This window comes from Camelus bactrianus, chromosome 2, assembly GCF_048773025.1.
Source record: "Camelus bactrianus isolate YW-2024 breed Bactrian camel chromosome 2, ASM4877302v1, whole genome shotgun sequence".
NCBI lineage: Eukaryota > Metazoa > Chordata > Mammalia > Artiodactyla > Camelidae > Camelus > Camelus bactrianus.
In genome coordinates, this window is record NC_133540.1 from 101,667,443 (window position 1) to 101,682,180 (window position 14,738).

Sequence of the window (14,738 nt, forward strand, 5' to 3'; positions counted from 1 at the left end):
AGCTAAGGGATGGCCGGGAGGTACAGAGGAGTGAGTCATCATCACGGCAAACCTTCATTAGATTCTTGTGAAATGCTGGGAGTTGGAGGAACAGGATGGGGCTGAGGGAGAAGAGGAGGCTGAACTCTTGTGCCCTGGGCATTTTCAGTTCGGGTGCATAGAGTAACCTAACAGTCATCAGCTCCAGCTATGCTCAGAGTAAAGTCTATTTTGTTAATTTGGAATGACATTATCCTTGGATAATTTACATGTCACATTTTATTACAACTGTTTATTTTCTCACTTTAGAACACTGGGATCTTCAATGGCAGGAGAAACAGCGATCAGAAGACCGAGATGAATTGTAACACTATTCTAGAAGAGATTCTTATTAAAAGGTCACAGCAGAAAAAGAAGACATCACCCTTAAACTACAAAGAGAGACTTTTTGTGCTGACAAAGTCCATGTTAACCTACTATGAGGGTCGAGCAGAGGTAGGAGACAAAGTTTACTTTGCTGCTTTCTATATTGATACTATTTTATAATACTGTTGTTCCCCACACCCCTAAATGTTATGGAATAAGCTTTAAGTTAATAAAGCTAAGGTAATGATTTGTTATCATTTGGATTTGAAAGAGTTATGGGTTTAGTATACATAAGTGTACATTTTATATCAGCCTACTGAATTAACCTGTTGGAGAAAACAAATTCCTACATCAGTTTTGGATCGTTGTGGAATTCATTAAGTATACTGCGTACCTGGCTCTTTCCTATAAGCTACCATATTATGCATCAGAGTCTTCTTCAGCACATATAAACTGCATCTGTGTTCATCACTTTATATTAATATTTCTTCATTACTAAGTGAAAGTTACTTAAAACTGGTTAGTGATTTGGTGGACCCAAGCCATTACTGAAGTTCACCGACAGCAGAACTATTCAGTGTTTTTGTGATGAGCAGTACTGCAAAGTTCCTTTGACGGGAGCAGGGAGAAGTGGTTCACTAAGGACCTGGTCAGTGAGCATGTGGCTTGGCGTGGGGGGAACATTGTCAGCCAGCTCCAGGCTTTGCAGTTGTTGTAGTCTCTGGTTTACCACTAGATGAGGTACATGCATGAATGTATAGTGGTGCCTGGCCCACCTTTTCCTCCTGACATCTTGCGAATGTGACATCTGGGACTATGGGTCTAGCCATGTGCCTCCCTTTTAAAAATATTCCTGGATTCCAGGGAATGGCTGGAGAGACTGGGTTCCCTTGTTGACCACATACCAGTGTCTAGCTGGTTACAGTGGATTGTTGGCGATCTTGATGTTTGCTTTTATTTTATTTAATTCTACTTTTTTCCTAGAGCAGAATCCTAAGAAATGGATTTACTTGTTTTTATTTTGTTTCTGTTTTGTTTCGTTTCCACTAATTTCTCCCACTGATTTCTCTCTGTTTTGGTTCCCCTGATTCAGACAGAATGGCATTGCTTCTCCCTGGTGGTCCTCAACTCTGTTAGTTTCTGCTGTGGCTTGTCATTGTGACCAGTGGAATTCTGTAGGTTCATGTGATTTATGACTATCGTCCTTTACCTACCTTCCTGAATCCCCAGGTGCTGAAGACCCAAACTTCAAAAACTCTTTCAGTTGCAAAGCCTGACCTTAGATGAAGCTATTTCTAGTCTTTATTTATCCTACTCAGTGTGAATTTTTTGCATATATGTGTATACAGAAATATTAATATGTTTAATTATTTAGGGGTGTCCCAGTTCCTGCTGGGAGTGTTATGTAATGTATGGTATATATGCTATATTACATTTATTAAATCTGAGAAATTCAGGATTCCAAAAGAGTTTCAGATAAGACTAGAAATATGAATTATTTTAAAATCTGAAGTACGGTTAAGGGGAAACATTAATAAATTTTGCTTTATAATAAAGATTTGTTATAATTTGAACTTAAAAGAATAGAAATACAGCAGTGAACATGGTAAAGCGTGGTCCTTTACTAACTGAAAAAGCCTCAGAAACCTACATTATTTGCTTAGAAATGTGGACTGATACTATTGGAAATCATTGCAATTGTTAAGTCACTTTGAAGATGATAAATGATGATATAAAGATGATACAAGGTTAAAAGTGCCCTAATTACTTTAGCTTAAGTAGAATAAAGAGAACAGTGGACCCCCTCTTATATCAGAACCTGGCCCACTGTCTTGCCTGGCAGTAGCCTCAAGCCACAAGAAAAACCAGAAAGGGCAGAATGAGGAGGTTGTCATAACATGTAAAAACCCAGCCTCTGACACAGCATTGATTTACTGTATAGCACAGGGAATTATAGCCAATATCTTGTAATAACCAATCTTGGAATATAATCTGCAAAAAATCCTAATCACTATGCTGTACACCTGAAACTAACATTATATTTTTCAATCAACTATACTTCAATTAAAACAACCCAAAAGAATCCATCTCCTTTCTGGCTACTGATGACTGGCCCAGGGAGCCTAGTCCTGTTAGCTGGTCCTGCCTTAACCCCAACTCCTCCCATGAGGTGGCCATGTTGATCCCTCCTGGATGCTGTTCTCAGGCACTGAAGTTCATTGGCATACCTGTGGCCTTCAGTTGGGAATATGGTTGCAAATTTGTTTACCTCCCACAGTTAAAATTAAGTAGTTACCTTTACAAAAAAAGTTAGGAATCTTAAGAATCTGAATTCTTGAGAAAATAAAGTTTTGACAATACTGGGCTGAATTCCTTCATGACAACTCTCAGCCTGTTTTCTAGGTAAGCCCAGTAGCACTTTGCAGTTGTGTTTCTTCCCTCTTGGGGTTGACGTGCTCAGTTCTTTGATTTCCATGGGTGAATGTTCTTATTTCCATTTCCCTCTCCCTAGAAGCCATGATCCAAAAAACACTGTGATGTGGGTAACCCATGAGAATCAACAGGTATTCTAAAAATAATACTGTGTTAAAAATATAAGACTCTAGGTGGATCAGAAAAACCATGGGGGCCATTCTGGGGTAGCCCCAGAGATACTTATTTTACTTGTTCATAGGCTACAGATGGATCTTGTAGCTCTGATTTCAAGTTTCTTTGAAGCAATTAGGTGACACTAGTCCTTTATTACAACTCTCAGTTGATCACAGTGTGAGTCAGGCCTCGGTTTTCTCCTGGTTGTTTGGACCCCAGTTCCTTCAATATCATGGTAACAAGCTTTTATTGAAAATCTTCCTGTTAAGTACAGTTCATTGTACTTTTTGAAGTCTGCTGAGAATTCTGTTCCAGATGATGAGAAATGCAGTCAAGCTGTTTCTTCCAAGTCAGTTGTTGGAAAACTTGTTTCAGTGGCCGCTGTGGGCCATTCTTTGGCTTGTCCTCCTTGCTCTTTCTCACTTAGCTCATGTTTCTGCATCTTCTAGTGAACTGATGAAAGATCTTCCTAGCAATTCATATTGTTTACTCTCACTTATCATAACACAAAACAAAGGAAACTGTGGTCTTGCTTTCTGGTCCAGGAACTAAATGACACATGGGTTAGATCACTTGACATCCTGCTGGAGCCTCTATGTGGTTTTGAGATGGAATCCAGGGAAGAGCAAGGCTGGAGTTTAGTCAGAAAACAAAGACCCATTAAATAACAGTGAGAAAATGAGGAGTAGAGAGATTTCTATATGTTGAAATGTTGAATACAAAGAACTTCAAGTAGTAGGTAGATCTGCAGCTATCGTTAGCCAAGAAATCAGGAAGTTTTTATAGCTGGACTTTGGTATTACCACTGTGGTTGCTTTGTTGAGTGTAACAGTCCTCTGGTATGGAAACTGGCAAATGGTTTTTACAGTTGAGGGGTAGGGAGACTAGTTGTGTCAGGGATCCCCAAGGCCACCCCCAGGGTCGATGATTCACTAGGAGAACTCATGGGGCTCAGCATGTAGTTGAACTCAACAGCTATGGTTTATTTCAGTGAAAGGAGACAAAGCAAAATTAGCAAGGGAAAAGGTGCATGAGGCAAGTCTGGAGGAAACCAGCCACAAGCTTGCAAGAGACCCTTTTTACTGGAGTCACAAAGAGGATGTATAATAATTCTACCACCAAATTGTGACGGTTGTGAAATGTTTTCTAACTGGGAGCCTCATTAGAGACTCAGTGCCCAAGGGTTCTGTTGGAGGCTGGTCATATAGTCACCTTCTGTCTAGGCATGTACCCAAATTCCAGACTCCAGAAGGAAAGCAGGTGTTCAGCTTAAATCATAGTGTTTGTACAGTTTACGCACAATGAGCTATTCTTATCAGTACTGGGGATGGTAGGATCCTCTGCCTCTCAGATTCCAAGTTTCCAGATGCCAGGCAAGGGCCAACCTTTTTCAGTCTCAGAGGCCTGTTATGTTAACTCTTTTCTGCACATTAATAGTAACTATGATACAATTTATTGAGTACAAAATACAAGCGAGGCACTGTGCTAATAAGTACATGCATTATTTTCTTTATTCCTCAAAACGCTGTATAAGTTTTATTAGTTCCCTCCATTTAAAAAATGAGCGACGTGAGGCTCAGGAAGTTAAAAAACCTGCACAAGGTCAGATACTAATGAATTGCAGGGCTATTCTTTCAAAGCCCACCTTTGAAACAACCTTGATATTCCAGGGAAAATTAGAAAAAAAAATCTATTGAATCTCTCTGTAACACAGGTAAAGTTTTATTTTAAAACTTTGAAGATATTTTTATTTGTTACTTTCAGTTATGATTTTTTAAAACATTTTTTAATTGAGTTATAGTCATTTTACAATGTTGTGTCAAATTCCAATGTAGAGCACAATAATTTCAGTTATACATGAACATATGTACATTCATTGTCACATTCTCTTTCGCTGTGAGCCACCACAAGATCCTGTATACATTTCCCTGTGCTACACAGTACAATCTTGTTTGTCTATTCTACATTTTGAAACCCCAATCTGTCCCTTCCCACCCCCCAACCCCCTGGCAACCACAAGTTTGTATTCTATGTCTGTGAGTCTGTTTCTGTTTTGTATTTATGTTTTTTGTTTGTTTGTTTGTTTGTTTAGATTCTGCATGTGAGCGATCTCATATGGTATTTTTCTTTCTCTTTCTGGCTTACTTCACTTAGAACGACATTCTCCAGGAACATCCATGTTGCTGCAAATGGCGTTATGTTCTCGGTTTTTATGGCTGAATAGTATTCCATTGCATAAATATACCACATCTTCTTTATCCAGTCACCTGTTGATGGACATTTAGGCTGTTTCCATGTCTTGGCTATTGTAAATAGTGCTGCTATGAACATTGGGGTGCAGGTGTCATCCTGAAGTAGGGTTCCTTCTGGATATATGCCCAGGAGTGGGATTCCTGGGTCATATGGTAAGTCTATTCCTGGTCTTTTGAGGAATCTCCATACTGTTTTCCACAGTGGCTGCACCGAACTGCATTCCCACCAACAGTGTAGGAGGATTCCCTTTTCTCCACAGCCTCTCCAGCATTTGTCATTTGTGAACTTTTGAATGATGGCCATTCTGACTGGTGTGAGGTGATACCTCATTGTAGTTTTGATTTGCATTTCTCTGATAATTCGTGATATTGAGCATTTTTTCATGTGCCTATTGATCATTTGTATGTCTTCCTTGGAGAATTGCTTGTTTAGGTCTTCTGCCCATTTTTGGATTGGGTTGTTTGTTTTTTTCTTATTGAGTCGTATGAGCTGCTTATATATTCTGGAGATCAAGCCTTTGTCAGTTTCACTTGCAAAAATTTTCTCCCATTCCGTAGGTGGTTGTTTTGTTTTACTTATGGTTTCCTTTGCTGTGCAGAAGCTTGTAAGTTTAATTAGGCCCCATTTGTTTATTCTTGCTTTTATTTCTATTGCTTGGGTAGACTGCCCTAGAAGAGCATTTTTGAGATGTATGTCAGACAATGTTTTGCCTATGTTTTCTTCTAGGAGGTTTATTGTATCTTGTCTTATGTGTAAGTCTTTGATCCATTTTGAGTTTATTTTTGTGTATGGTGTAAGGCAGTGTTCTAGCTTCATTGATTTACATGCTGCTGTCCAGTTTTCCCAACACCATTTGCTGAAGAGACTGTCTTTATTCCATTGTATATTCTTGCCTCCTTTGTCGAAGATTAGTTGACCAAAAGTTTGTGGGTTCATTTCTGGGCTCTCTATTCTGTTCCATTGGTCTATATGTCTGTTTTTGTACCAATACCATGCTGTCTTGATGACTGTAGCTCTATAGTATTGTCTGAAGTCTGGGAGAGTTATTCCTCCAGCGTCTTTCTTTTTCTTCAGTAATGCTTTGGCAATTCTAGGTCCTCTGTGGTCAGTTATGATTTTTTAAAAAATATTTCTTCATGGTAGAAGAAAATTAACACTAGACAGGGTTTTTGTCTTGTCTCTGCCACTATGTAATTGGACTTCATAAGACAATGTTCTTCAATTGTTTTTATAGTTTAGAAATTACTTTAATGAGTAAGAAAGAGAAAGAAAATGCCATATGATATTGCTTATATGTGGAATCTAAAAAAAAGGACACCAATGAACTTATCTACAAAACAGAAACAGACTCACAGACATAGAGGACAAACTTATGATTACCAGTGGGTAAAGGGGGTTGGAAGGAATAAGTTGGGAATTCAAAGTTTGCACCTCTTGGGGAGTGATGGAAATATTAGCTATCTTGATTGTGGTGGTGGTTTCATTGGTGTATTCATCTATCAAAATTCATCAAATTTTACATCTGAAATATTTGTGGTTTACTGTACAGGATTATATCACAGTAAAGGTGTTAAAAAAATTCATTACTTTCATGTATATTGTCTATCTCTTTACACCCTTAACTCCTCCTTTGCCATCACTACTTCAACCCAACATACATCAGATCTCTTACCAAGTCCTATGAATTCTCCTTCCCTTCATTGCAACCTTATTGCAGCTCCCAACTTCATTCTCTTGGTGGATCGCTGCCCTTAGTTGATTCTACTCTTGGACCTTCATCTTCAACTATACAACCATCAGAGGGTTATTTAAAACCTGTAGCTTTGCATCTGCTCTAGGATGAAGTTAAAACTCCTTGGTGTAGAATACAAGGTACTTGATGCCTGTTTTCCTTGTCTTCCCTCTCTCTTTCCTCCACTCCCAGCTGGGTCTTCTACCCGCAGTTACTCTTTCACACTGTGCCTTTGTTAATATTGTTCAATCACTGTGGAGTGATATAGCCCTCTACCTGCCTGCCAGGATTTGTTTATCCATTCACTATTTTACCCATCAAAAAATGTGTTGAGTAGCTGGTAAAACACTCAGTTATCTTGTCTGACTCGGCTCAGTCTCCACCTTCTCTGAAGCCTTTCCTGTATTCCTCTCACCAGTGGTAGAATCCCCAGTCCACCTCAGCCCTCTGTGCCCTGTTCATATTTTTATTGTGACATCTTGGTTGTTTGACTTTATTTACATACCTGTGTCCCCATTGGACTTTCAGCTCTTTGAGGGCAGGGTTTGTAGCTTTCCTATCTTTGTATTTCTGGGGGTTTAGTGCCGAATTGAGTACTCAGTACATGTTGGATGGCTGGATGGATCAAAGGAGACAGGGAGACCTTAACCGTAACAATCAGGCAGGGCAGGTTTATCCTATACAAACATCATACTGGTAATTCGTAGAAGAGTAAGGATTTGAGCCTTGATATTCTGACTCTAAGTTCAGTGCTCTTCCTATAACTCCTCCTTTATCATTTTATTCTAGTTGTACTGAAATAAAAAATTTTATGTAATGAGATGCTTGAAAATTTATCCTTTTGCCGTTAATGGTTAACCATTAGGATGGTGGGGGCAATCAGTTACAAGTATGATGACAAGACTCTCTTAACTATCCTGGGCAACCTCAAATATTTCTGTAAGGCCTTCTGGGTCGTATAGGGTTATATTCTTGACCAGCCTGGGAACCTGGAGACTGCAGTGAGATAGGAATAAGAGTTTATTAAGGTTCTGAGATGATTAGATATTTCTCCTTAGTTGTATCCTTAGACTAGGTGGATCCCCCAATGGGAAGCACAGGTTTACCCTTCTAATTGCTACCTGAAATTTTATATCTTCCAGCACTTTCTAGGATTCTAAGGGTGAGTGTGGGGTGGAAGAAATAGTTTCTTTCAATACAGGACAGTTGGAAGCATTTGCATCAGGCTCCCAGACAGCTCGCCAGCTTGTAAAAAGTGGGACAGCTCTAAGTACTCCATAGACAGTGTAGTGGTTAGTGCACAAGGAGATTTTTCTGGCTCTGAAAATGCTCAACTCTATTATCCTGCAAAAACTCATTTTCTTATTGGCAGTTGAGTTTCCTTGTTTCTGCAATAAGGTAGTACCAATTTCCTGTTTGTGTCTCAATTTCCTTTCTGTGTCTCTTCTCCCACTTTTGATTCATATCTGTTTCCTTATTCTGCTGTCCTGGATCTGACTTCCTCATCCTTAATCACCTACAAGGGCCAAGATGCAGGTCTGAAGTCCTAGGGTCTGATATACCCTCTTAATTTGATAAATTGTCCATTGTCATTTAATAACATTCACTTCTTTTTTCCCCCTCTCTGGGAGGCAGAAACCTATTTAAGACAGAAGAGGGGGAGAATGCCATTTGTTCCATCTACATTCCTAAAAAATTTTTTTGTAACTGTAAATTTTGCTATGGTTTCAAACTTGCAGAAAAGTTGCAAGAATATTATAGGGAACTCTCAAGTAATCTTTACTCAGATTCACAAATTGCCTGTGATTTCCCCATTTGTTCTATCACTGTCTTGGTCTCTACCTTTGTCTCTTTCTCTTTACATGCGTGTTGTCTTCTGAACCACTGACGAGTGAGTTGTAGATAGCGCCCCTTTTACCACTAAATAGGTCATTGTGTATTGCCTAAAAGTAAAGACATTCTCTTTTAGAACCACAGAACAATGGTCAAAATCAAGACGTTAAACACTGACACAGTACTTCTATCTGGTCCAGAGTCTGTAGAAAAATTTCATTCATCATTCCACTGATGTCTTCATAGCTCTTTCTCAACCTCCCCTTCTTGCCCAAATCCAGGATTTAATCCCTGATCACACATTGTGTTTAGTAGGTCAAGACATAAAATTTGTAAATTTCCATGGTGCAAGCAAGAGAAGTGTATGGAGGAAATGCTGTCCCTTGTCCTTTGTTATAGAATGCCGACTATATCACGATTACTCAGTGATTATATATGAGAGTCCACAAACATGAAATCAGGTTTTAAAACCATTGTAGTTGTTCTCCTACTCTAATTCTCATGATCATCCTTAGGAGCTGAAGTTCACCTTCCTGCAGTGTAAGTTATTTTAGCCTGGTCCTCTAGGATGAGTACAAATCCCTTATCCCTGTTTTCCTTCCTGTCTCCCACATCTCAATTTTAACTTTTTATTCTTCTATGTTAAACAATTTTAGACATGTAAAGTGTTTTATGGAAAACAGTACAGGATGAATAAATTACTAGTAAGTGAAGAGGGAGTTTAATCAAAGGTTTGGTCCTCGTGCTACTTAAAAGTAGAAATAATGAAAGAGTTCTAGATCTCGAAAAACACTCTTGGGTCTGGCTCTGATAGTTGTGGTTTACTCATTGATTATTTATATCGTGATGAGAGAGACAAAGGCTGTACAGAAAATCAGCATTTCTGCTCAGAAATGGTATTACCTAGTTTATTTTATTCATAAGACTTAGCTCTCAGCAATTTTTAGTGATATCAAAAAGTCAAATTTCCACCAAAGTTTTATTTAGCTATTTTAGCACTGAATATATTCAAAAAACTGCTGTAGGCACTGAAGGCAATTATGAAGAAACAATTCCCAGAATGTTTGGGAAATGGTATAGTTGAAATAAACTGTGTTTCTCCCTACCTCCTTTTCACATCTGCCTATCTTGAAAGAGACCTGTCTTAATCAGAAGTATGTGTAACATTGCAGTTAAAAAAAAAAGAACTGTATTTGACATCATGATTTTTGTAACCTGAGTTTTGTTTTTCTCTGCATCATGAACTATGGGGCAAGGGGTTCTTAGATATCTTTGAAGATAGTTCAGTAACTTGTAGTTTCTGTTCAGTGTTTTTTGCTGAGGATAAGTATGATAGTATCTATCCTGAGGGACAGTTGAAAAAGAGACCAAATTATATGAGCCGAGGAAGCTTTGGTGGTAAAAGTGTAGACTGTGTACATTTTTGGCAAGGAGGTGGGTGGAGGTTGGGGAGGGGTTGGGGAAGGCCTCCACTTGGCCAAAGGTTGGAGTATGGGCAGTGTTGGGCAGAAAGAGCTCATTCATACTGTGGAAACATCATGTGCAAAGGCCCTGGGGTGAAAGAGGGATTGGTGTGTTTGTGGAGCTATTCTGTTCTAGGCCTGTATAGATTTATTATACTGATAATTACCCATCCAAGGGGATGATTGATTTGTTAGTAATGAAGAAGACTTGTACAATTTTAGAGCTTGAAGGAATTTTAAAGAAGAGCCCCCAAATTTTTCACTTGAGGAAACTGAGGATAAGGAGATACTTTGCTCCAGGTCACCCAGTAAGCTAGTTGTTAAGCCTGGACCAAAACTCAGGTCAGCCTCTCTTGTTGCACTGCCTTTGTTCTAGAAAGAATGTGTTTGGGTTGCCCTAGGAGGCAAGGGCACTTACACAACTTAAATAATGTGGTTGTTCACAGAATGGACTCCACCTATTGACTGTTCAGACCCGTTGGCTTAAAAATACTTGCCACTGTTCTGTCTTTGAAGCTTTGTTCTTGCTGTGCCTAACAGTTCTCCTGTTTATCCAGGTCCCATCTCAAGTCCACTTAAGTGAGAGGCCTTATTCACCTCCCCACCCCCCAGTTGTAAATGCCAGCCTTTTCAGAATTACTGTTAAATTTATATGCATTATTATCATTGTTGCCTTTTTAAATCACCAGCTACATAATAATCTCCTTGAGAGCAGAGGTTGTTGTCCTGTAATTTGAGTATATCACATAATGTCTTGCACCCACTAGGCTCTCAAAATAATTCTTGTTGGTAATAATTATACATAGCCATTTAAAACTACAATTTGAGTTGTTTCTAAAACCATTTTGAACATGGTTTAGCCACTGGTTAATACTGGTCAGATACAGGTAGAGAATTACCCATAGAAGGGAGCTGAGAAACACCTGTGTTATCCAATGATTAATTCTGTGACTCTTTTAGGAGAACTCCTGACATTATTGGCCTTGGGTTTTGTGAATATTACTATACTTCCAAGATAAATATTAAAGTTTAATGATTACTACTTCAGATAATTAAAAACGTTGTTGCAATCTTTTTACCAAAGCTCTTTTTTTAGACCTTTTTAATTTTTAGTCTTAGAGAGCTACCTATAGTATTTGCATAATTCCACATTGGTAAACACCTGAAGTAAGAAATTGCACACAATATGTGCAATATAGTTGTTAAATAAAATTAAGTGAATAAGTAAGAGACTTAAATGAAATATCTAGTGAATTTTAATAGATTGTGGGAAAGGAAACCTCCCCCCAACAACTTGGTCCAATCATCCTGGTTGTATGAGGAGACTTTTGGGAAAAGTTCTATTTTTATTCCAAGTAATCACATAGATATAGCTGTTCTTAATTGTATTTGCCACTGCAAAAAGTAACATGGATAGGTGTAATTCCCTGCTCATGAGATTGTAACATGTGAATTTTTCTCCTTGTAGGGGACTATGTCTGTCTTTATGTGTATGTGTGTATATGTATATGTGTGTGTGTGTATTAATATTTATGTATTTCCTGACAGAAGGGAATCCATATACTTTTTTTCCAGCCCTCCAGGCCCATGTTGTTTCCTGTGTCTGGAATGACCCCTGTCTACCCACCCAGCCCTGTTGCTGCATGTTCAAGTCTGTCCGATGTTCAAGTCTGTCTGTTCTTCAAGGCCCAGCTCACTGCCCTTTCTCCTCCCTAAAGCTTGTCCTTCAAAACCCTTGGCCAGAAGGCATCTCTTCTGCTACTAAACTCCTCCTTATGGTGCTTTTTTTCTTGCATTATGGACACTTGAGGATTTTCTCCTCTCTCAGTCTAGGCTCCCTAAAGACATGGGCTGTGACTTATGTGTGCTCGCCTCTTCCATAGCATCGAGCGTAATGCCATCAATGCAGCTAAATATGCAATGAATGTTTTCTGAATAAATTCAGAAATTAATGAAAATTTACTTTAGTTTCCTCAAATGTGTTTTGGTTATGTCTTACTTGCTCTTTATTCATCCTGAAAGTTCAATAAAATGAATTTTCTTTTTCTGTGAGTATATACCAGGCATGCAGTAAATAATTTGAGTCTGAGTATAATAAAATTGCATTGGAAGTAGGCAGGGGAAATGTTTATGTTTATAGGCATATTTTCTTAAATGATATACAAAGTTAATACAGTGCATTATCCATATGGAAAGGGATCTTCAAAAATTGAATGTTAAAATGTCATCTCCCTTATTTTACTTCTGATAATAAATTATCTAATGGTGTCTTTCACTGGTAACTCACATGGGGAGGAAAGAATACAAGTTCACACCTGGTTCGGATCCCAGACCTGCCATCTGCTGATTCTGCCGTCTTGGCCAAGTTACTTAGCTGCACCTCAGTCTTCATCTCTGGCATACACTTTTATTTGTTATATGGGACTCAGATCATTTGGTTTTCTTTATTCATCATTTGTACAACAAAGATTTAATGAGTATGTACAGTATGGTAGGAATAGAGGAATTAAAAGATATATGATTCTGGCTTCGTGAAGCCTACAGTCTGATTCAGGTACAGTTCTGCCATTCTGGGTTCATGATCAGACGTTTCTATGCTACATCCAGTCTGTTTCAAAGGGGGCCTCTTGAGATCTGGAGCTCTTACCTTTGTGTACCCCTGTTGTTTGCACTTGTCCATGCATTTCTGGATGACCTGGGACTCTTAACTTCCCTGGCCCTTGGGTTTCCCTTTGTTCTTAAATTTTACATAGCATAGGTTTCGCAGAAGCACAGGGGTTTTGCATACTTGCTTGTAATGCTTTGTTCTCCGTAGCATTTCCACAGAGCATATATGTGGGTAACCAGCACATTGGCCACCATCTGCTTCACAAGTGAAGGCACTGGGGGACAACCAAGTCAGGTACCTTCTCTGCAGTGACATCCTATTTGACTAGGTGAACCAAGGTGTCTTATCTTTCTCGCGAGTATGCTGTTAAACCACATCGTGCTACTTCCCATAAAGGGGGACTTCCTTAAACAGTAAGTTCACTGACCACCTCTGCACATACATTTCCTTCCTCCTTCCCTTCTTTGGCTTATACATGGGACCTTTTAACAGCTGGTGATTTGTGTTTGTTTTTTCCTCACTGTGCCCCTGTGAGTTGGTGGGGACCCTATGAATTTCACTAGACTATGCAGAAAAGAGACCCACAGGAAGAAAATACTCCTGTGAATGCTTAGATAAAAGAAGTTGAAATGGTTATATTGAAGTGTGACTCTTAAGAAGTTTAAAATGGGTTTGGTTAAGTAGATCATTTCATAAATACATGATTCTTCTTCACAGAGAAAACTCCCAGGTAACTCAATTAAATGTGAACTGATTCACATTCATTGTCTATCCCACCAAGTAGGGAACAGGGTCATAGCTGAAGAGGACGCCTCCAAGTCTACTGCAATAAGTTGTTAGTTCAACGCTTTTTAAAATAGTAAAGGAAGCTGATATTTAGGTTAACTCAGTTCTGACTAGGATTGATCGTAGTACAATATCCAAAAATGGCAGAGATTTGACTTTTCTTGGAAAAAGATGAGTAGCTTGATGCTAAAAATCAAATATGTAATTCAGAATTTGTTTCTAAACAGGGTCCTTCTTTTATTTTCAAACGTCACACTTAATCGCTTTCTAAGGATGGGTGTTATGACTAAAATATCTGTAGGAAGCGAGATCAGTATCCACTGGATGAGATAATGGGTTTCTTGAGGTGCTAGAGCGAGCTTTTCAGCAGTTTTCTACTCCTTTGTTATTTCTGTTGTGGTCTAAGGTCCGTCTCTGAGTTAATAGAATTTCTGTGAGCTAGAGAGTGTACTATGGACTTTGGAGCCAGATTGTCTGGGCTGAAATCCTAAATTTGTTATTTATTAGCTGTGTGACCTTGGACAAGTTACTTAATCTCTCTGTGCCTCATTTTCCTCATCTTTAAACCGGGGCAAATGATAGTATTTCCCTCACAGGTTTTTGTGAGGTGTAAATGGATCCCTAAACATAAAGTCGTTAGGACAGTTCCTGGCAAATAGTGTCACTGTAAGTATCAGCAGTTGTTACTATAATTAGTAGTTTGCACTTTCACCCGCTTTTGTCTTTTTTGTATAATGTGTTTCAGAGTTTCTGCTCTTGCACCTGGCTTTTCCCAGATACAGACATTTTTAAGGTACGCATAACCATTTCATTCTCCTAGTAAGCCACTAATCATAGGTGATCCATTCTTTAAACTGATCTCCGTCGCTTGTAGTCAGTTGCATTGCAGAGTCCTGGTAACGGGTAGAAGTGGATACTTTGGGGTAGGGCCAGTTTACGTTCTTGGCATCTCTGAGCCTGTATTGGTGGAGCTCTCGTTGGATCTGCTTTGGGTGTTTCACTCTGGAGGTTTGTCCGTAGGGCACATGACAGGGTGCTGGTTGTGATAAACATGTGTTACTGCAGTTTTACATAACACCAGAGGGGGATCTACCAGGAAGTTAAAGGAAAGTAAGCTTGAGAGCCTTTC

The 14,738-nt window shown here is 39.0% G+C and overlaps 1 protein-coding gene across 4 annotated transcripts in view; it reads left to right on the plus strand.

Annotated features, from left to right (window-relative positions):
• TEC (tec protein tyrosine kinase) overlaps window positions 1–14,738 on the plus strand; it is a 115,066-nt gene that overhangs the window by 35,072 nt on the left and 65,256 nt on the right. For all 4 annotated transcript variants that reach the window (XM_074348269.1, XM_074348263.1, XM_045522314.2 and 1 more), the window contains exon 2: window positions 289–474. In XM_074348269.1, the coding sequence (XP_074204370.1) occupies window positions 337–474 (138 nt within the window). In that variant the 5' untranslated portion in view covers window positions 289–336. The remainder of the gene's footprint in view (window positions 1–288; window positions 475–14,738) is intronic.